This window comes from Carcharhinus amblyrhynchos, unplaced genomic scaffold (assembly GCF_965287045.1).
Source record: "Carcharhinus amblyrhynchos unplaced genomic scaffold, sCarAmb.v2.hapA chromosome_1035, whole genome shotgun sequence".
In the NCBI taxonomy this organism is placed as follows: Eukaryota; Metazoa; Chordata; class Chondrichthyes; order Carcharhiniformes; family Carcharhinidae; genus Carcharhinus; species Carcharhinus amblyrhynchos.
In genome coordinates this window covers 804-22,500 of record NW_027650775.1, presented here as the reverse complement: position 1 = coordinate 22,500, position 21,697 = coordinate 804, and the positions used below count along the sequence as shown (strand labels likewise).

At 61.6% G+C, this 21,697-nt stretch overlaps 1 protein-coding gene across 1 annotated transcript in view; it reads left to right on the top strand.

The window, feature by feature from the left end:
* Positions 1-21,381, top strand: part of ccnq (cyclin Q) — a gene marked incomplete at its 3' end in the record, with an annotated part of 31,251 nt that extends 9,870 nt beyond the window's left edge. Inside the window, exons 4-6 of the mRNA XM_080184919.1 lie at positions 14,361-14,544; positions 18,052-18,184; positions 21,154-21,381. Coding sequence (XP_080041045.1) covers positions 14,361-14,544; positions 18,052-18,184; positions 21,154-21,381 — 545 coding nt within the window. The remainder of the gene's footprint in view (positions 1-14,360; positions 14,545-18,051; positions 18,185-21,153) is intronic.
* Positions 21,382-21,697: the final 316 nt, after the last annotated feature.

Below are 21,697 nucleotides of genomic sequence, written 5' to 3'. Positions count from 1 at the left end.
TGTCTCTGTCGCCGTGTCTCTGTCGCCGTGTCTCTGTCGCCGTGTCTCTGTCGCCGTGTCTCTGTCGCCGTGTCTCTGTCGCCGTGTCTCTGTCGCCGTGTCTCTGTCGCCGTGTCTCTGTCGCCGTGTCTCTGTCGCCGTGTCTCTGTCGCCGTGTCTCTGTCGCCGTGTCTCTGTCGCCGTGTCTCTGTCGCCGTGTCTCTGTCGCCGTGTCTCTGTCGCCGTGTCTCTGTCGCCGTGTCTCTGTCGCCGTGTCTCTGTCGCCGTGTCTCTGTCGCCGTGTCTCTGTCGCCGTGTCTCTGTCGCCGTGTCTCTGTCGCCGTGTCTCTGTCGCCGTGTCTCTGTCGCCGTGTCTCTGTCGCCGTGTCTCTGTCGCCGTGTCTCTGTCGCCGTGTCTCTGTCGCTGTGTCGGTGTCTCTGTCGCTGTGTCGGTGTCTCTGTCGCTGTGTCGGTGTCTCTGTCGCCGTGTCGGTGTCTCTGTCGCCGTGTCGGTGTGTCTGTCGCCGTGTCGGTGTCTCTGTCGCCGTGTCTCTGTCGCCGTGTCTCTGTCGCCGTGTCTCTGTCGCCGTGTCTCTGTCGCCGTGTCTCTGTCGCCGTGTCTCTGTCGCCGTGTCTCTGTCGCCGTGTCTCTGTCGCCGTGTCTCTGTCGCCGTGTCTCTGTCGCCGTGTCTCTGTCGCCGTGTCTCTGTCGCCGTGTCTCTGTCGCCGTGTCTCTGTCGCCGTGTCTCTGTCGCCGTGTCTCTGTCGCCGTGTCTCTGTCGCCGTGTCTCTGTCGCCGTGTCTCTGTCGCCGTGTCTCTGTCGCCGTGTCTCTGTCGCCGTGTCTCTGTCGCCGTGTCTCTGTCGCCGTGTCTCTGTCGCCGTGTCTCTGTCGCCGTGTCTCTGTCGCCGTGTCTCTGTCGCCGTGTCTCTGTCGCCGTGTCTCTGTCGCCGTGTCTCTGTCGCCGTGTCGGTGTCTCTGTCGCCGTGTCTCTGTCGCCGTGTCGGTGTCTCTGTCGCCGTGTCGGTGTCTCTGTCGCCGTGTCGGTGTGTCTGTCGCCGTGTCGGTGTGTCTGTCGCTGTGTCTCTGTCGCTGTGTCTCTGTCGCTGTGTCTCTGTCGCTGTGTCTCTGTCGCTGTGTCTCTGTCGCTGTGTCTCTGTCGCCGTGTCGGTGTCTCTGTCGCCGTGTCTCTGTCGCCGTGTCTCTGTCGCCGTGTCTCTGTCGCCGTGTCTCTGTCGCCGTGTCTCTGTCGCCGTGTCTCTGTCGCCGTGTCTCTGTCGCCGTGTCTCTGTCGCCGTGTCTCTGTCGCCGTGTCTCTGTCGCCGTGTCTCTGTCGCCGTGTCTCTGTCGCCGTGTCTCTGTCGCCGTGTCTCTGTCGCCGTGTCGGTGTCTCTGTCGCCGTGTCGGTGTCTCTGTCGCCGTGTCGGTGTCTCTGTCGCCGTGTCGGTGTCTCTGTCGCCGTGTCTCTGTCGCCGTGTCTCTGTCGCCGTGTCTCTGTCGCCGTGTCTCTGTCGCCGTGTCTCTGTCGCCGTGTCGGTGTCTCTGTCGCCGTGTCTCTGTCGCCGTGTCTCTGTCGCCGTGTCTCTGTCGCCGTGTCTCTGTCGCCGTGTCTCTGTCGCCGTGTCTCTGTCGCCGTGTCGCCGTGTCTCTGTCGCCGTGTCTCTGTCGCCGTGTCTCTGTCGCCGTGTCTCTGTCGCCGTGTCTCTGTCGCCGTGTCTCTGTCGCCGTGTCTCTGTCGCCGTGTCTCTGTCGCCGTGTCTCTGTCGCCGTGTCTCTGTCGCCGTGTCTCTGTCGCCGTGTCTCTGTCGCCGTGTCTCTGTCGCCGTGTCTCTGTCGCGGTGTCTCTGTCGCCGTGTCGGTGTCTCTGTCGCCGTGTCGGTGTCTCTGTCGCCGTGTCGGTGTCTCTGTCGCCGTGTCGGTGTCTCTGTCGCCGTGTCTCTGTCGCCGTGTCGGTGTCTCTGTCGCCGTGTCGGTGTCTCTGTCGCCGTGTCGGTGTCTCTGTCGCCGTGTCTCTGTCGCTGTGTCTCTGTCGCCGTGTCGGTGTCTCTGTCGCCGTGTCGGTGTCTCTGTCGCCGTGTCTCTGTCGCCGTGTCGGTGTCTCTGTCGCCGTGTCGGTGTCTCTGTCGCCGTGTCTCTGTCGCCGTGTCTCTGTCGCCGTGTCTCTGTCGCCGTGTCGGTGTCTCTGTCGCCGTGTCGGTGTCTCTGTCGCCGTGTCTCTGTCGCCGTGTCTCTGTCGCCGTGTCTCTGTCGCCGTGTCTCTGTCGCCGTGTCTCTGTCGCCGTGTCTCTGTCGCCGTGTCTCTGTCGCCGTGTCTCTGTCGCCGTGTCTCTGTCGCCGTGTCTCTGTCGCCGTGTCTCTGTCGCCGTGTCTCTGTCGCCGTGTCTCTGTCGCCGTGTCGGTGTCTCTGTCGCCGTGTCGGTGTCTCTGTCGCCGTGTCGGTGTCTCTGTCGCCGTGTCGGTGTCTCTGTCGCCGTGTCGGTGTCTCTGTCGCCGTGTCGGTGTCTCTGTCGCCGTGTCGGTGTCTCTGTCGCCGTGTCGGTGTCTCTGTCGCCGTGTCGGTGTGTCTGTCGCCGTGTCGGTGTGTCTGTCGCCGTGTCGGTGTCTGTGTCTCTGTCTGTGTCTCTGTCGCCGTGTCGGTGTCTCTGTCGCCGTGTCTCTGTCGCGGTGTCGGTGTCTCTGTCGCCGTGTCGGTGTCTCTGTCGCCGTGTCGGTGTCTCTGTCGCCGTGTCGGTGTCTCTGTCGCCGTGTCGGTGTCTCTGTCGCCGTGTCGGTGTGTCTGTCGCCGTGTCGGTGTGTCTGTCGCCGTGTCGGTGTGTCTGTCGCCGTGTCGGTGTGTCTGTCGCCGTGTCGGTGTGTCTGTCGCCGTGTCGGTGTCTCTGTCGCCGTGTCGGTGTCTCTGTCGCCGTGTCGGTGTGTCTGTCGCCGTGTCTGTGTCTCTGTCGCCGTGTCTGTGTCTCTGTCGCCGTGTCGGTGTCTCTGTCGCCGTGTCGGTGTCTCTGTCGCCTTGTCGGTGTCTCTGTCGCCGTGTCGGTGTCTCTGTCGCCGTGTCGGTGTCTCTGTCGCCGTGTCGGTGTCTCTGTCGCCGTGTCGGTGTCTCTGTCGCCGTGTCGGTGTCTCTGTCGCCGTGTCGGTGTCTCTGTCGCCGTGTCGGTGTCTCTGTCGCCGTGTCGGTGTCTCTGTCGCCGTGTCGGTGTCTCTGTCGCCGTGTCGGTGTCTCTGTCGCCGTGTCGGTGTCTCTGTCGCCGTGTCGGTGTCTCTGTCGCCGTGTCGGTGTCTCTGTCGCCGTGTCGGTGTCTCTGTCGCCGTGTCGGTGCGTCTGTCGCCGTGTCGGTGCCTCTGTCGCCGTGTCGGTGCCTCTGTCGCCGTGTCGGTGCCTCTGTCGCCGTGTCTGTGTCTCTGTCGCCGTGTCTGTGTCTCTGTCGCCGTGTCTGTGTCTCTGTCGCCGTGTCTGTGTCTCTGTCGCCGTGTCGGTGTCTCTGTCGCCGTGTCTCTGTCGCCGTGTCGGTGTCTCTGTCGCCGTGTCTGTGTCTCTGTCGCCGTGTCGGTGTCTCTGTCGCCGTGTCTCTGTCGCCGTGTTGGTGTCTCTGTCGCGGTGTCGGTGTCTCTGTCGCCGTGTCTCTGTCGCCGTGTCGGTGTCTCTGTCGCCGTATCGGTGTCTCTGTCGCCGTGTCTGTGTCTCTGTCGCCGTGTCTGTGTCTCTGTCGCCGTGTCTGTGTCTCTGTCGCCGTGTCGGTGTCTCTGTCGCCGTGTCTCTGTCGCCGTGTCGGTGTGTCTGTCGCCGTGTCGGTGTCTCTGTCGCCGTGTCGGTGTCTGTGTCTCTGTCGCCGTGTCTCTGTCGCCGTGTCTGTGTCTCTGTCGCCGTGTCTGTGTCTCTGTCGCCGTGTCGGTGTCTCTGTCGCCGTGTCGGTGTCTGTGTCTCTGTCGCCGTGTCTCTGTCGCCGTGTCGGTGTCTCTGTCGCCGTGTCGGTGTCGGTGTCTCTGTCGCCGTGTCTCTGTCGCCGTGTCGGTGTCTCTGTCGCCGTGTCGGTGTCGGTGTCTCTGTCGCCGTGTCGGTGTCTGTGTCTCTGTCGCCGTGTCGGTGTCAGTGTCTCTGTCGCCGTGTCGGTGTCTGTGTCTCTGTCGCCGTGTCGGTGTCTGTGTCTCTGTCGCCGTGTCGGTGTCTGTGTCTCTGTCGCCGTGTCGGTGTCTGTGTCTCTGTCGCGGTGTCTGTGTCTCTGTGTCTCTGTCGGTGTCTGTGTCTCTGTCGCCGTGTCGGTGTCTGTGTCTCTGTCGGTGTCTGTGTCTCTGTGTCTCTGTCGGTGTCTGTGTCTCTGTCGCCGTGTCGGTGTCGGTGTCTCTGTCGCCGTGTCGGTGTCGGTGTCTCCGTCGCCGTGTCTGTGTCTCCGTCGCCGTGTCGGTGTCTCTGTCGCCGTGTCGGTGTCAGTGTCTCTGTCGCCGTGTCGGTGTCTGTGTCTCTGTCGCCGTGTCGGTGTCTGTGTCTCTGTCGCCGTGTCGGTGTCTGTGTCTCTGTCGCCGTGTCGGTGTCTGTGTCTCTGTCGCCGTGTCGGTGTCTGTGTCTCTGTCGCTGTGTCGGTGTCGGTGTCTCCGTCGCCGTGTCTGTGTCTCTGTCGCCGTGTCGGTGTCAGTGTCTCTGTCGCCGTGTCGGTGTCAGTGTCTCTGTCGCCTTGTCGGTGTCTGTGTCTCTGTCGCCGTGTCGGTGTCTGTGTCTCTGTCGCCGTGTCGGTGTCTGTGTCTCTGTCGCGGTGTCTGTGTCTCTGTGTCTCTGTCGGTGTCTGTGTCTCTGTCGCCGTGTCGGTGTCTGTGTCTCTGTCGCGGTGTCTGTGTCTCTGTGTCTCTGTCGGTGTCTGTGTCTCTGTCGCCGTGTCGGTGTCTGTGTCTCTGTCGGTGTCTGTGTCTCTGTGTCTCTGTCGGTGTCTGTGTCTCTGTCGCCGTGTCGGTGTCGGTGTCTCTGTCGCCGTGTCGGTGTCGGTGTCTCCGTCGCCGTGTCTGTGTCTCCGTCGCCGTGTCGGTGTCTCTGTCGCCGTGTCGGTGTCAGTGTCTCTGTCGCCGTGTCGGTGTCTGTGTCTCTGTCGCCGTGTCGGTGTCTGTGTCTCTGTCGCCGTGTCGGTGTCTGTGTCTCTGTCGCCGTGTCGGTGTCTGTGTCTCCGTCGCCGTGTCGGTGTCTGTGTCTCTGTCAGTGTCTGTGTCTCTGTGTCTCTGTCGGTGTCTGTGTCTCTGTCGCCGTGTCGGTGTCTGTGTCTCTGTCGGTGTCTGTGTCTCTGTGTCTCTGTCGGTGTCGGTGTCTCTGTCGCCGTGTCGGTGTCGGTGTCTCCGTCGCCGTGTCTGTGTCTCCGTCGCCGTGTCGGTGTCTCCGTCGCCGTGTCGGTGTCAGTGTCTCTGTCGCCGTGTCGGTGTCAGTGTCTCTGTCGCCGTGTCGGTGTCTGTGTCTCTGTCGCCGTGTCGGTGTCTGTGTCTCTGTCGCCGTGTCGGTGTCTGTGTCTCTGTCGCCGTGTCGGTGTCTGTGTCTCTGTCGCCGTGTCGGTGTCTGTGTCTCTGTCGCCGTGTCGGTGTCTGTGTCTCTGTCGGTGTCTGTGTCTCTGTGTCTCTGTCGGTGTCTGTGTCTCTGTCGCCGTGTCGGTGTCTGTGTCTCTGTCGGTGTCTGTGTCTCTGTCGGTGTCTGTGTCTCTGTCGGTGTCTGTGTCTCTGTCGCCGTGTCGGTGTCTCTGTCGCCGTGTCGGTGTCGGTGTCTCCGTCGCCGTGTCGGTGTCTCTGTCGCCGTGTCGGTGTCTGTGTCTCCGTCGCCGTGTCGGTGTCTGTGTCTCCGTCGCCGTGTCGGTGTCTGTGTCTCCGTCGCCGTGTCGGTGTCTGTGTCTCCGTCGCCGTGTCGGTGTCTGTGTCTCCGTCGCCGTGTCGGTGTCTGTGTCTCCGTCGCCGTGTCGGTGTCTGTGTCTCCGTCGCCGTGTCGGTGTCTGTGTCTCCGTCGCCGTGTCGGTGTCTGTGTCTCCGTCGCCGTGTCGGTGTCTGTGTCTCCGTCGCCGTGTCGGTGTCTGTGTCTCCGTCGCCGTGTCGGTGTCTGTGTCTCCGTCGCCGTGTCGGTGTCTGTGTCTCCGTCGCCGTGTCGGTGTCTGTGTCTCCGTCGCCGTGTCGGTGTCTGTGTCTCCGTCGCCGTGTCGGTGTCTGTGTCTCCGTCGCCGTGTCGGTGTCTCTGTCGCCGTGTCGGTGTCTGTGTCTCTGTCGCCGTGTCGGTGTCTGTGTCTCTGTCGCCGTGTCGGTGTCTGTGTCTCTGTCGCCGTGTCAGTGTCTCCGTCGCCGTGTCGGTGTCTGTGTCTCTGTCGGTGTCTGTGTCTCTGTCGCCGTGTCGGTGTCGGTGTCTGTGTCTCTGTCGCAGTGTCGGTGTCTGTGTCTCTGTCGCCGTGTCGGTGTCTGTGTCTCTGTCGCCGTGTCGGTGTCTGTGTCTCTGTCGCCGTGTCGGTGTCTGTGTCTCTGTCGCCGTGTCGGTGTCAGTGTCTCCGTCGCCGTGTCGGTGTCTGTGTCTCTGTCGGTGTCTGTGTCTCTGTCGCCGTGTCGGTGTCGGTGTCTGTGTCGCTGTCGCAGTGTCGGTGTCTGTGTCTCTGTCGCCGTGTCGGTGTCTGTGTCTCTGTCGGTGTCTGTGTCTCTGTCGCCGTGTCGGTGTCTGTGTCTCTGTCGCCGTGTCGGTGTCTGTGTCTCTGTCGCCGTGTCGGTGTCTGTGTCTCTGTCGGTGTCTGTGTCTCTGTCGCCGTGTCGGTGTCTGTGTCTCTGTCGCCGTGTCGGTGTCGGTGTCTGTGTCTCTGTCGCCGTGTCAGTGTCTCTGTCGCCGTGTCGGTGTCTGTGTCTCTGTCGCCGTGTCGGTGTCAGTGTCTCTGTCGCCGTGTCGGTGTCTGTGTCTGTGTCTCTGTCGCCGTGTCGGTGTCTGTGTCTCTGTCGCCGTGTCGCCGTGTCTGTGTCTCCGTCGCCGTGTCGGTGTCTGTGTCTCTGTCGCCGTGTCGGTGTCTCTGTCGCCGTGTCGGTGTCTGTGTCTCTGTCGCCGTGTCGGTGTCTGTGTCTCTGTCGCCGTGTCGCCGTGTCTGTGTCTCCGTCGCCGTGTCGGTGTCTGTGTCTCTGTCGCCGTGTCGGTGTCTGTGTCTCTGTCGCCGTGTCGGTGTCTGTGTCTCCGTCGCCGTGTCGGTGTCTGTGTCTCTGTCGCCGTGTCGGTGTCGGTGTCTCTGTCGGTGTCGGTGTCTGTGTCTGTGTCTCTGTCGCCGTGTCGGTGTCTGTGTCTCTGTCGCCGTGTCGGTGTCTGTGTCTGTGTCGCCGTGTCAGTGTCTCCGTCGCCGTGTCGGTGTCTGTGTCGCCGTGTCGGTGTCTGTGTCTCTGTCGCCGTGTCGGTGTCTGTGTCGCCGTGTCGGTGTCTGTGTCTCCGTCACCGTGTCGGTGTCGGTGTCAGTGTCTCTGTCGCCGTGTCGGTGTCTCTGTCGCCGTGTCAGTGTCTGTGTCTCTGTCGCCGTGTCTGTGTCTCTGTCGCCGTGTCTGTGTCTCTGTCGCCGTGTCGGTGTCTGTGTCTCTGTCGCTGTGTCGGTGTCTGTGTCTCTGTCGCCGTGTCTGTGTCTCTGTCGCCGTGTCTGTGTCTCTGTCGCTGTGTCGGTGTCTGTGTCTGTGTCGCCGTGTCGGTGTCTCCGTCGCCTTGTCGGTGTCGGTGTCTGTGTCTCTGTCGCCGTGTCGGTGTCTGTGTCTCTGTCGCCGTGTCTGTGTCTCTGTCGCCGTGTCTGTGTCTCCGTCGCCGTGTCGGTGTCAGTGTCTCTGTCGCCGTGTCGGTGTCTCTGTCGCCGTGTCGGTGTCGGTGTCTCTGTCGCCGTGTCGGTGTCTCTGTCGCCGTGTCGGTGTCTCTGTCGCCGTGTCGGTGTCTCTGTCGCCGTGTCGGTGTCTGTGTCTCTGTCGCCGTGTCGGTGTCTGTGTCTCTGTCGCCGTGTCGGTGTCTGTGTCTCTGTCGCCGTGTCGGTGTCTGTGTCTCTGTCGCCGTGTCGGTGTCTGTGTCTCTGTCGCCGTGTCGGTGTCTGTGTCTCTGTCGCCGTGTCGGTGTCTGTGTCTCTGTCGCCGTGTCGGTGTCTGTGTCTCTGTCGCCGTGTCGGTGTCTGTGTCTCTGTCGCCGTGTCGGTGTCTGTGTCTCTGTCGCCGTGTCGGTGTCTGTGTCTCCGTCGCCGTGTCGGTGTCAGTGCCTCTGTCGCCGTGTCGGTGTCTCTGTCGCCGTGTCAGTGTCTGTGTCTCTGTCGCCGTGTCTGTGTCTCTGTCGCCGTGTCTGTGTCTCTGTCGCCGTGTCTGTGTCTCTGTCGCCGTGTCTGTGTCTCTGTCGCCGTGTCTGTGTCTCTGTCGCCGTGTCGGTGTCTGTGTCTCTGTCGCCGTGTCGGTGTCTGTGTCTGTGTCGCCGTGTCGGTGTCTCCGTCGCCGTGTCGGTGTCGGTGTCTGTGTCTCTGTCGCCGTGTCGGTGTCTGTGTCTCTGTCGCCGTGTCTGTGTCTCTGTCGCCGTGTCTGTGTCTCCGTCGCCGTGTCGGTGTCAGTGTCTCTGTCGCCGTGTCGGTGTCTCTGTCGCCGTGTCGGTGTCTGTGTCTCTGTCGCCGTGTCGGTGTCTCTGTCGCCGTGTCGGTGTCTCTGTCGCCGTGTCGGTGTCTCTGTCGCCGTGTCGGTGTCTGTGTCTCTGTCGCCGTGTCGGTATCTGTGTCTGTGTCGCCGTGTCGGTGTCTCTGTCGCCGTGTCGGTGTCTGTGTCTCTGTCTCTGTCGCCGTGTCGGTGTCTGTGTCTCTGTCGCCGTGTCGGTGTCTGTGTCTGTGTCTCTGTCGCCGTGTCGGTGTCTGTGTCTCTGTCGCCGTGTCGGTGTCTGTGTCTCTGTCGCCGTGTCGGTGTCTGTGTCTCTGTCGCCGTGTCGGTGTCTGTGTCTCTGTCGCCGTGTCGGTGTCTGTGTCTCTGTCGCCGTGTCGGTGTCTGTGTCTCTGTCGCCGTGTCGGTGTCTGTGTCTCTGTCGCAGTGTCGGTGTCTGTGTCTCTGTCGCCGTGTCTGTGTCTCTGTCGCCGTGTCTGTGTCAGTGTCTCTGTCGCCGTGTCGGTGTCTGTGTCTCTGTCGCCGTGTCTGTGTCGGTGTCTCTGTCGCCGTGTCGGTGTCTGTGTCTGTGTCTCTGTCGCCGTGTCGGTGTCTGTGTCGCCGTGTCGGTGTCTGTGTCTGTGTCGCCGTGTCGGTGTCTGTGTCTCTGTCGCCGTGTCGGTGTCTGTGTCTGTGTCTCTGTCGCCGTGTCGGTGTCTGTGTCTCTGTCGGTGTCTCTGTCGCCGTGTCGGTGTCTGTGTCTCTGTCGGTGTCGGTGTCTCTGTCGCCGTGTCTGTGTCTCTGTCGCCGTGTCGGTGTCTGTGTCTCTGTCGCCGTGTCGGTGTCTCTGTCGCCGTGTCGGTGTCTCTGTCGGTGTGTCGGTGTCTGTGTCTCTGTCTGTGTCGGTGTCTGTGTCTCTGTCTGTGTCGGTGTCTCTGTCGCCGTATCGGTGTCTCTGTCGCCGTGTCGGTGTCTCTGTCGCCGTGTCGGTGTCTGTGTCTCTGTCGCCGTGTCGGTGTCACCGTGTCGGTGTCGGTGTCGCCGTGTCGGTGTCGGTGTCGCCGTGTCGGTGTCGGTGTCGCCGTGTCGGTGTCGGTGTCGCCGTGTCGGTGTCGGTGTCGCCGTGTCGGTGTCGGTGTCGGTGTCTCTGTCGCCGTGTCGGTGTCTCTGTCGCCGTGTCGGTGTCTCTGTCGCCGTGTCGGTGTCTCTGTCGCCGTGTCGGTGTCTCTGTCGCCGTGTCGGTGTCTCTGTCGCCGTGTCGGTGTCTCTGTCGCCGTGTCGGTGTCTCTGTCGCCGTGTCGGTGTCTCTGTCGCCGTGTCGGTGTCTCTGTCGCCGTGTCGGTGTCTCTGTCGCCGTGTCGGTGTCTCTGTCGCCGTGTCGGTGTCTGTGTCTCTGTCGCCGTGTCGGTGTCTGTGTCTCTGTCGCCGTGTCGGTGTCTGTGTCTCTGTCGCCGTGTCGGTGTCTGTGTCTCTGTCGCCGTGTCGGTGTCTGTGTCTCTGTCGCCGTGTCTGTGTCTCTGTCGCCGTGTCGGTGTCTGTGTCTGTGTCGCCGTGTCGGTGTCTGTGTCTGTGTCTCTGTCGCCGTGTCGGTGTCTGTGTCTGTGTCTCTGTCGCCGTGTCGGTGTCTGTGTCTCTGTCGCCGTGTCGGTGTCTGTGTCTCTGTCGCCGTGTCTGTGTCTCTGTCGCCGTGTCGGTGTCTGTGTCTGTGTCGCCGTGTCGGTGTCTGTGTCTGTGTCTCTGTCGCCGTGTCGGTGTCTGTGTCTCTGTCGCCGTGTCGGTGTCGGTGTCTCTGTCGCCGTGTCGGTGTCGGTGTCTGTGTCTCTGTCGCCGTGTCGGTGTCTGTGTCTGTGTCTCTGTCGCCGTGTCGGTGTCTGTGTCTCTGTCGCCGTGTCGGTGTCTGTGTCTCTGTCGCCGTGTCGGTGTCTGTGTCTCTGTCGCCGTGTCGGTGTCTGTGTCTCTGTCGCCGTGTCGGTGTCTGTGTCTCTGTCGGTGTCTGTGTCTCTGTCGCCGTGTCGGTGTCGGTGTCTGTGTCTCTGTCGCCATGTCGGTGTCTGTGTCTCTGTGTCTCTGTCGGTGTCTGTGTCTCTGTCGCCGTGTCGGTGTCTGTGTCTCTGTCGCCGTGTCGGTGTCTGTGTCTCTGTCGCCGTGTCGGTGTCGGTGTCTCTGTCGCCGTGTCGGTGTCTGTGTCTCTGTCGCCGTGTCGGTGTCTGTGTCTCTGTCGCCGTGTCGGTGTCGGTGTCTGTGTCTCTGTCGCCATGTCGGTGTCTGTGTCTCTGTCGCCGTGTCGGTGTCTGTGTCTCTGTCGCCGTGTCGGTGTCGGTGTCGGTGTCTCTGTCGCCGTGTCGGTGTCTGTGTCTCTGTCGCCGTGTCGGTGTCTGTGTCTCTGTCGCCGTGTCGGTGTCGGTGTCTCTGTCGCCGTGTCGGTGTCTGTGTCTCTGTCGCCGTGTCGGTGTCGGTGTCTGTGTCTCTGTCGCCATGTCGGTGTCTGTGTCTCTGTCGCCGTGTCGGTGTCTGTGTCTCTGTCGCCGTGTCGGTGTCTGTGTCTGTGTCTCTGTCGCCGTGTCGGTGTCTGTGTCTCTGTCGCCGTGTCTGTGTCTCTGTCGCCGTGTCTGTGTCTCTGTCGCCGTGTCGGTGTCTCTGTCGCCGTGTCGGTGTCTGTGTCTGTGTCGCCGTGTCGGTGTCTGTGTCTCTGTCGCCGTGTCTGTGTCTCTGTCGGTGTCGGTGTCTGTGTCTCTGTCGCCGTGTCGGTGTCTGTGTCTCTGTCGCCGTGTCTGTGTCTGTGTCGGTGTCGGTGTCGGTGTCTGTGTCTGTGTCTCTGTCGCCGTGTCGGTGTCTGTGTCTCTGTCGCCGTGTCGGTGTCTGTGTCTGTGTCTCTGTCGCCGTGTCGGTGTCTGTGTCTCTGTCGCCGTGTCGGTGTCTGTGTCTCTGTCGCCGTGTCGGTGTCTGTGTCTGTGTCTCTGTCGCCGTGTCGGTGTCGGTGTCTGTGTCTCTGTCGCCGTGTCGGTGTCTGTGTCTCTGTCGCCGTGTCGGTGTCTGTGTCTCTGTCGCCGTGTCGGTGTCTGTGTCTCTGTCGCCGTGTCGGTGTCGGTGTCTCTGTCGCCGTGTCGGTGTCTGTGTCTCTGTCGCCGTGTCGGTGTCGGTGTCTCTGTCGCCGTGTCGGTGTCGGTGTCTCTGTCGCCGTGTCGGTGTCTGTGTCTCTGTCGCCGTGTCGGTGTCTGTGTCGGTGTCTCTGTCGCCGTGTCGGTGTCGGTGTCTCTGTCGCCGTGTCGGTGTCGGTGTCTCTGTCGCCGTGTCGGTGTCGGTGTCTCTGTCGCCGTGTCGGTGTCGGTGTCTGTGTCGGTGTCTCTGTCGCCGTGTCGGTGTCTGTGTCTCTGTCGCTGTGTCGGTGTCTGTGTCAGTGTCTCTGTCGCCGTGTCGGTGTCTGCGTGTCGGTGTCTGCGTGTCGGTGTGTCTGTGTGTCTGTCTCTGTGTCACTGTCGGTGTCTCTGTCTCTGTCGCCGTGTCGGTGTTGGTGTCTCTGTCGGTGTCGCTGTGTCGGTGTCTCGGTGTCGCTGTCTCTGTCTCTCCTGTATAAATCTCCCTGTGTGACCGAGCTTTTGGTTGCCTGTCCCTGATATCTCCCAGAGGTGGGGGGGTGGGGGGGGGTCGGATTCTGTGTGACTGACACTGCTGTGAAGCACCAGGGTGGGCGGGCTGTTGCACTGGAGTGAAGGGTGCTATCGAAATGCAGACTGTTGTTTTTGTATGTTCCAACCTTCCAGGAATGAGCTGGGGGGTGCGGTGTAACCGGATTCCGCACTCCTCCCCCACCCCCACACAGATCGATGGGAATGAGAGGGTTCAGCTCTGCGAGCGGGTCACACAGACTGTACCCCACCCCGAGTGTGGAAGATTGAGGGGGTGACCTGATCGAGGTGGGGGGGGCGGAGGGTGTTTCAGATCATTAAAGAATTTGATTGGGTCAATGCAGAGAAACGGTTTCCTCTGCGGGGGGGGTCAGAGTGTCCATTATGAGGGGGACAGGTATTTACAATGAGAGTTGGTGGGGGTGTGGGGATGGGGTGGGGGCGTGGGGGTGGTTCAGTTGAAATTTCACCCCCGAGATTGATAGATTATTGACAGGGGGCAAGGTCAAGGGTCACGGAACCGAGAAGGGTAAGTGGAGTTAAGATACGATTAGTCCTGGACAGGCTGGAGAGAGGGGCTGAATGGCCTCCGGTTCCTGTGTAACAGGCTGGAGAGGGGCTGAATGGCCTCGTGCTGTTCCTGTGTAACAGGCCGGAGATAGGGGCTGAATGGCCTCGTGCTGTTCCTGTGTAACAGGCTGGAGAGGGGCTGAATGGCCTCGTGCTGTTCCTGTGTAACAGGCTGGAGATAGGGGCTGAATGGCCTCGTGCTGTTCCTGTGTAACAGGCCGGAGATAGGGGCTGAATGGCCTCGTGCTGTTCCTGTGTAACAGGCTGGAGATAGGGGCTGAATGGCCTCGTGCTGTTCCTGTGTAACAGGCTGGAGATAGGGGCTGAATGGCCTCGTGCTGTTCCTGCGTAACAGGCTGGAGATGGGGCTGAATGGCCTCGTGCTGTTCCTGCGTAACAGGCTGGAGAGGGGCTGAATGGCCTCGTGCTGTTCCTGTGTAACAGGCTGGAGATAGGGGCTGAATAGCCTCGTGCTGTTCCTGTGTAACAGGCTGGAGAGGGACTGAATGGCCTCGTGCTGTTCCTGTGTAACAGGCTGGAGATAGGGGCTGAATGGCCTCGTGCTGTTCCTGCGTAACAGGCTGGAGATGGGGCTGAATGGCCTCGTGCTGTTCCTGCGTAACAGGCTGGAGAGGGGCTGAATGGCCTCGTGCTGTTCCTGTGTAACAGGCTGGAGATAGGGGCTGAATGGCCTCGTGCTGTTCCTGTGTAACAGGCTGGAGATAGGGGCTGAATGGCCTCGTGCTGTTCCTGTGTAACAGGCTGGAGAGAGGGGCTGAATAGCCTCGTGCTGTTCCTGTGTAACAGGCTGGAGATAGGGGCTGAATGGCCTCGTGCTGTTCCTGTGTAACAGGCTGGAGATAGGGGCTGAATGGCCTCGTGCTGTTCCTGTGTAACAGGCTGGAGAGGGGCTGAATGGCCTCGTGCTGTTCCTGTGTAACAGGCTGGAGATAGGGGCTGAATGGCCTCGTGCTGTTCCTGTGTAACAGGCTGGAGATAGGGGCTGAATGGCCTCGTGCTGTTCCTGTGTAACAGGCTGGAGATAGGGGCTGAATGGCCTCGTGCTGTTCCTGTGTAACAGGCTGGAGAGGGGCTGAATGGCCTCGTGCTGTTCCTGTGTAACAGGCTGGAGAGGGGCTGAATGGCCTCGTGCTGTTCCTGTGTAACAGGCTGGAGATAGGGGCTGAATGGCCTTGTGCTGTTCCTGTGTAACAGGCTGGAGAGGGGCTGAATGGCCTCGTGCTGTTCCTGTGTAACAGGCTGGAGAGAGGGGCTGAATGGCCTCGTGCTGTTCCTGTGTAACAGGCTGGAGAGGGGCTGAATGGCCTCGTGCTGTTCCTGTGTAACAGGCTGGAGATAGGGGCTGAATGGCCTTGTGCTGTTCCTGTGTAACAGGCTGGAGAGGGGCTGAATGGCCTCGTGCTGTTCCTGTGTAACAGGCTGGAGATAGGGGCTGAATGGCCTCGTGCTGTTCCTGTGTAACAGGCTGGAGAGGGGCTGAATGGCCTCGTGCTGTTCCTGTGTAACAGGCTGGAGAGGGGCTGAATGGCCTCGTGCTGTTCCTGTGTAACAGGCTGGAGAGGGGCGGTGTCTGGATTTGGGAAGCGGGAATTCACGCTGTTCCTTTCTCCCCTGTAGGAGTTAAGTTGGGAATGCACTCCGTCCCCATGGCTTCCGCCTGCTGCATTTACCACAAATTCTTCCAACACGCCAACATTCAGAATTACGACCCTTACCTGGTTGCCATGGCTGCGATCTACCTGGCAGGAAAGGTGGAGGAACAACACCTGAGGGCCCGTGACATCATCAACGTGTGTCACAGGTTAGTCTCCCCCCCTCCACCCCCATCAAACACTCCCAGGACAGGTACAGCACGGGGTTAGATACAGAGTAAAGCTCCCTCTACACTGTCCCCCATCAAACACTCCCAGGACAGGTACAGCACGGGGTTAGATACAGAGTAAAGCTCCCTCTACACTGTCCCCATCGAACACTCCCAGGACAGGTACAGCACGGGGTTAGATACAGAGTAAAGCTCCCTCTACACTGTCCCCCATCAAACACTCCCAGGACAGGTACAGCACGGGGTTAGATACAGAGTAAAGCTCCCTCTACACTGTCCCCCATCAAACACTCCCAGGACAGGGACAACACGGGGTTAGATACAGAGTAAAGCTCCCTCTACACTGTCCCCCATCAAACACTCCCAGGACAGGTACAGCACGGGGTTAGATACAGAGTAAAGCTCCCTCTACACTGTCCCCCATCAAACACTCCCAGGACAGGTACAGCACGGGGTTAGATACAGAGTAAAGCTCCCTCTACACTGTCCCCCATCACACACTCCCAGGACAGGTACAGCACGGGGTTAGATACAGAGTAAAGCTCCCTCTACCCTGTCCCCCCATCAAACACTCCCAGGACAGGTACAGCACGGGGTTAGATACAGAGTAAAGCTCTCCCTCTACACTGTCCCCCATCAAACACTCCCAGGACAGGTACAGCACGGGGTTAGATACAGAGTAAAGCTCCCTCTACACTGTCCCCCATCAAACACTCCCAGGACAGGTACAGCACGGGGTTAGATACAGAGTAAAGCTCCCTCTACACTGTCCCCATCAAACACTCCCAGGACAGGTACAGCACGGGGTTAGATACAGAGTGAAGCTCCCTCTACACTGTCCCCCATCAAACACTCCCAGGACAGCTACAGCACGGGGTTAGATACAGAGTAAAGCTCCCTCTACACTGTCCCCATCAAACACTCCCAGGACAGGTACAGCACGGGGTTAGATACAGAGTAAAGCTCCCTCTACACTGTCCCCCCATCAAACACTCCCAGGACAGGTACAGCACGGGGTTAGGTACAGAGTAAAGCTCCCTCTACACTGTCCCCCATCAAACACTCCCAGGACAGGTACAGCACGGGGTTAGATACAGAGTAAAGCTCCCTCTACACTGTCCCCCATCAAACACTCCCAGGACAGGTACAGCACGGGGTTAGATACAGAGTAAAGCTCCCTCTACACTGTCCCCCATCACACACTCCCAGGACAGGTACAGCACGGGGTTAGATACAGAGTAAAGCTCCCTCTACCCTGTCCCCCCATCAAACACTCCCAGGACAGGTACAGCACGGGGTTAGATACAGAGTAAAGCTCCCTCTACACTGTCCCCCCATCAAACACTCCCAGGACAGGTACAGCACGGGGTTAGGTACAGAGTAAAGCTCCCTCTACACTGTCCCCCATCAAACACTCCCAGGACAGGTACAGCACGGGGTTAGATACAGAGTAAAGCTCCCTCTACACTGTCCCCCATCAAACACTCCCAGGACAGGTACAGCACGGGGTTAGATACAGAGTAAAGCTCCCTCTACACTGTCCCCCATCACACACTCCCAGGACAGGTACAGCACGGGGTTAGATACAGAGTAAAGCTCCCTCTACCCTGTCCCCCCATCAAACACTCCCAGGACAGGGACAGCACGGGGTTAGATACAGAGTAAAGCTCTCCCTCTACACTGTCCCCCATCAAACACTCCCAGGACAGGTACAGCACGGGGTTAGATACAGAGTAAAGCTCCCTCTACACTGTCCCCCCATCAAACACTCCCAGGACAGGTACAGCACGGGGTTAGATACAGAGTAAAGCTCCCTCTACACTGTCCCCCATCAAACACTCCCAGGACAGGTACAGCACGGGGTTAGATACAGAGTAAAGCTCCCTCTACACTGTCCCCCATCACACACTCCCAGGACAGGTACAGCACGGGGTTAGATACAGAGTAAAGCTCCCTCTACCCTGTCCCCCCATCAAACACTCCCAGGACAGGGACAGCACGGGGTTAGATACAGAGTAAAGCTCTCCCTCTACACTGTCCCCCATCAAACACTCCCAGGACAGGTACAGCACGGGGTTAGATACAGAGTAAAGCTCCCTCTACACTGTCCCCCCATCAAACACTCCCAGGACAGGTACAGCACGGGGTTAGATACAGAGTAAAGCTCCCTCTACACTGTCCCCCATCAAACACTCCCAGGACAGGTACAGCACGGGGTTAGATACAGAGTAAAGCTCCCTCTACACTGTCCCCCATCAAACACTCCCAGGACAGGTACAGCACGGGGTTAGATACAGAGTAAAGCTCCCTCTACACTGTCCCCCATCACACACTCCCAGGACAGGTACAGCACGGGGTTAGATACAGAGTAAAGCTCCCTCTACACTGTCCCCCATCAAACACTCCCAGGACAGGTACAGCACGGGGTTAGATACAGAGTAAAGCTCCCTCTACCCTGTCCCCCCATCAAACACTCCCAGGACAGGTACAGCACGGGGTTAGATACAGAGTAAAGCTCTCCCTCTACACTGTCCCCCATCAAACACTCCCAGGACAGGTACAGCACAGGGTTAGATACAGAGTAAAGCTCCCTCTACACTGTCCCCCATCAAACACTCCCAGGACAGGTACAGCACGGGGTTAGATACAGAGTAAAGCTCCCTCTACACTGTCCCCATCAAACACTCCCAGGACAGGTACAGCACGGGGTTAGATACAGAGTGAAGCTCCCTCTACACTGTCCCCCATCAAACACTCCCAGGACAGCTACAGCACGGGGTTAGATACAGAGTAAAGCTCCCTCTACACTGTCCCCATCAAACACTCCCAGGACAGGTACAGCACGGGGTTAGATACAGAGTAAAGCTCCCTCTACCCTGTACCCCCATCAAACACTCCCAGGACAGGGACAGCACGGGGTTAGATACAGAGTAAAGCTCTCCCTCTACACTGTCCCCCATCAAACACTCCCAGGACAGGGACAGCACGGGGTTAGATACAGAGTAAAGCTCCCTCTACACTGTCCCCCGTCACACACTCCCAGGACAGGTACAGTACGGGGTTAGATACAGAGTAAAGCTCCCTCTACCCTGTCCCCCCATCAAACACTCCCAGGACAGGGACAGCACGGGGTTAGATACAGAGTAAAGCTCTCCCTCTACACTGTCCCCCATCAAACACTCCCAGGACAGGTACAGCACGGGGTTAGATACAGAGTAAAGCTCCCTCTACACTGTCCCCCATCAAACACTCCCAGGACAGGGACAGCACGGGGTTAGATACAGAGTAAAGCTCCCTCTACACTGTCCCCCATCAAACACTCCCAGGACAGGTACAGCATGGGGTTAGATACAGAGTAAGCTACACCCCTGTCTCTCTCTCTCTCCCTCTCTCTCTCTCTCGCGACAACCCCACCCCCCAACCCTGTCTCTCGGTGTGACTCTGGGTGCTATGTGAATGTATCTAACTTCTCGTTGTCTCTGTCAGGTACCTGAACCCCCACGCTGAGCCGCTGGAGCTGGACAGTAAGTTCTGGGAGCTGCGGGATAGTGTGGTTCAGTGTGAGCTGCTGATGCTCAGAGTCCTCAACTTCCAAGTCACCATCGAGCACCCCCACAAGGTGAGGGACTCCCCCGGGACCGCGCACCCCCACAAGGTGAGGGACTCCCGGGGACTGCGCACCCCCACAAGGTGAGGGACTCCCGGGGACTGCGCACCCCCACGCGGTGAGGAACTCCCGGGGACTGCGCACCCCCACAAGGTGAGGGACTCCCCCGGGGACCGCGCACCCCCACACGGTGAGGAACTCCCGGGGACTGCGCACCCCCACAAGGTGAGGGACTCCCCTGGGGACCGCGCACCCCCACAAGGTGAGGGACTCCCGGGGACCGCGCACCCCCACAAGGTGAGGGACTCCCAGGGACCGCGCACCCCCACAAGGTGAGGGACTCCCCTGGGGACCGCGCACTCCCACAAGGTGAGGGACTCCCAGGGACCGCACACCCCCACAAGGTGAGGGACTCCCCTGGGGACTGCGCACCCCCACAAGGTGAGGGACTCCCCCGGGGACCGTGCACCCCCACAAGGTGAGGGACTCCCCTGGGGACCGCGCACCCCCACAAGGTGAGGGACTCCCCTGGGAACCGCGCACCCCCACAAGGTGAGGGTCTCCCCTGGGGACTGCGCACCCCCACACGGTGAGGAACTCCCGGGGACCGCGCACCCCCACAAGGTGAGGGACTCCCCTGGGGACCGCGCACTCCCACAAGGTGAGGGACTCCCGGGGACCGCGCACCCCCACAAGGTGAGGGACTCCCAGGGACCGCGCACCCCCACAAGGTGAGGGACTCCCCTGGGGACCGCGCACTCCCACAATGTGAGGGACTCCCAGGGAACGCGCACCCCCACAAGGTGAGGGACTCCCCTGGGGACTGCGCACCCCCACAAGGTGAGGGACTCCCCCGGGGACCGTGCACCCCCACAAGGTGAGGGACTCCCCCGGGGACCGCGCACCCCCACAAGGTGAGGGACTCCCCTGGGAACCGCGCACCCCCACAAGGTGAGGGACTCCCGGGGACCGCGCACCCCCACACGGTGAGGGACTCCCGGGGACCGCGCACCCCCACAAGGTGAGGGACTCCTCTGGGGACCGTGCACCCCCACAAGGTGAGGGACTCCCCCGGGGACCGCGCACCCCCACACAGTGAGGAACTCCCGGGGACCGCGCACCCCCACAAGGTGAGGGACTCCCCTGGTGACTGCGCACTCCCACAAGGTGAGGGACTCCCAGGGACCGCGCACCCCCACAAGGTGAGGGACTCCCGGGGACTGCGCACCCCCACAAGGTGAGGGACTCCCGGGGACTGCGCACCCCCACATGGTGAGGAACTCCCGGGGACTGCGCACCCCCACAAGGTGAGGGACTCCCCCGGGGACCGCGCACCCCCACACGGTGAGGAACTCCCGGGGACTGCGCACCCCCACAAGGTGAGGGACTCCCCTGGGGACCGCGCACCCCCACAAGGTGAGGGACTCCCGGGGACCGCGCACCCCCACAAGGTGAGGGACTCCCAGGGACCGCGCACTCCCACAAGGTGAGGGACTCCCAGGGACTGCGCACCCCCACAAGGTGAGGGACTCCCCCGGGGACCGCGCACCCCCACACGGTGAGGAACTCCCGGGGACTGCGCACCCCCACAAGGTGAGGGACTCCCCTGGGGACCGCGCACCCCCACAAGGTGAGGGACTCCCGGGGACCGCGCACCCCCACAAGGTGAGGGACTCCCAGGGACCGCGCACTCCCACAAGGTGAGGGACTCCCAGGGACCGCACACCCCCACAAGGTGAGGGACTCCCCTGGGGACTGCGCACCCCCACAAGGTGAGGGACTCCCCCGGGGACCGTGCACCCCCACAAGGTGAGGGACTCCCCTGGGGACCGCGCACCCCCACAAGGTGAGGGACTCCCCTGGGAACCGCGCACCCCCACAAGGTGAGGGTCTCCCCTGGGGACTGCGCACCCCCACACGGTGAGGAACTCCCGGGGACCGCGCACCCCCACAAGGTGAGGGACTCCCCTGGGGACCGCGCACCCCCACAAGGTGAGGGACTCCCGGGGACCGCGCACCCCCACAAGGTGAGGGACTCCCAGGGACCGCGCACCCCCACAAGGTGAGGGACTCCCCTGGGGACCGCGCACTCCCACAATGTGAGGGACTCCCAGGGAACGCGCACCCCCACAAGGTGAGGGACTCCCCTGGGGACTGCGCACCCCCCACAAGGTGAGGGACTCCCCCGGGGACCGTGCACCCCCACAAGGTGAGGGACTCCCCCGGGGACCGCGCACCCCCACACAGTGAGGAACTCCCGGGGACCGCGCACCCCCACAAGGTGAGGGACTCCCCTGGGGACTGCGCACTCCCACAAGGTGAGGGACTCCCAGGGACCGCGCACCCCCACAAGGTGAGGGACTCCCCTGGGGACTGCGCACCCCCACAAGGTGAGGGACTCCCCCGGGGACCGTGCACCCCCACAAGGTGAGGGACTTCCCCGGGGACCGCGCACTCCCACAAGGTGAGGAACTCCCCTGGGGACCGCGCACCCCCCACAAGGTGACGGACTCCCCTGGGGACCACGCACCCCCACAAGGTGAGGGACTCCCCCGGGGACCGCACACCCCCACAAGGTGAGGAGGGACTCCCCCGGGGACCGCACACCCCCACAAGGTGAGGGACTCCTGGGGACTGCGCACCCCCACACGGTGAGGGACTCCCAGGGACCGCGCACCCCCAACACGGTGAGGGACTCCCGGGGACCGCGCACCCCCACAAGGTGAGGGACTCCCCCGGGGACCGTGCACCCCCACACGGTGAGGAACTCCTGGGGACCGTGCACCCCCACAAGGTGAGGGACTCCCCCGGGGACTGCGCACCCCCACACGGTGAGGGACTCCCGGGGTCCGTGCACCCACAGTGGGCCTGGGGCTGGGAATGGGCTGCCTCGGTGCTGGGGGGGGGCTAGCACAGGTTGGATGGGCTGAGTGGTCCCCTGCGCCGTGCCTTGCTCTGATTGGTGTGTTCTCTCTGGCCAGTACCTGCTGCACTATCTGGTGTCCCTGAGGTGCTGGATGAACCGTCACGCCTGGAAGCGGACTCCGCTGGCCCTGACCGCCTGGGCGGTGCTGAGGGACAGTTACCACAGCACCCTGTGCCTACACCGGCCCCCCCAGCACATCGCCATCGCTGTGCTGTACTTCACCCTGCAGTGTTACGGTGTCGAGGTCCCCGGAGACAGCAGTGCCGGCACAGCCTGGTGGCAGGTCAGTTACCGCTCCCCCCCCCACCTTCCCTCCCTCCTTTCCACTCCCTCCCTCCCTCACTCTCCCCCAAATCTCTGTCCCTCCCCACCTGAACACCAACCAAATCCTGTGGAGCCAAATTGCTGCAAACCCCCCCCACCCCCACACTGGGGAGGTGAGACCTTCAGGGAGCAATTTGGAAAGAGTGATCATAACATTGTGAGATTGTTTCAATCAGATGTGGAGAAGACCAAGTGAAATAAGAAGAGGAGGGCATTCAGTCCCTCTCTCGAGCCTGTTACACAGGAATAGGAGGAGGCCATTCAGCCCCCCTCGA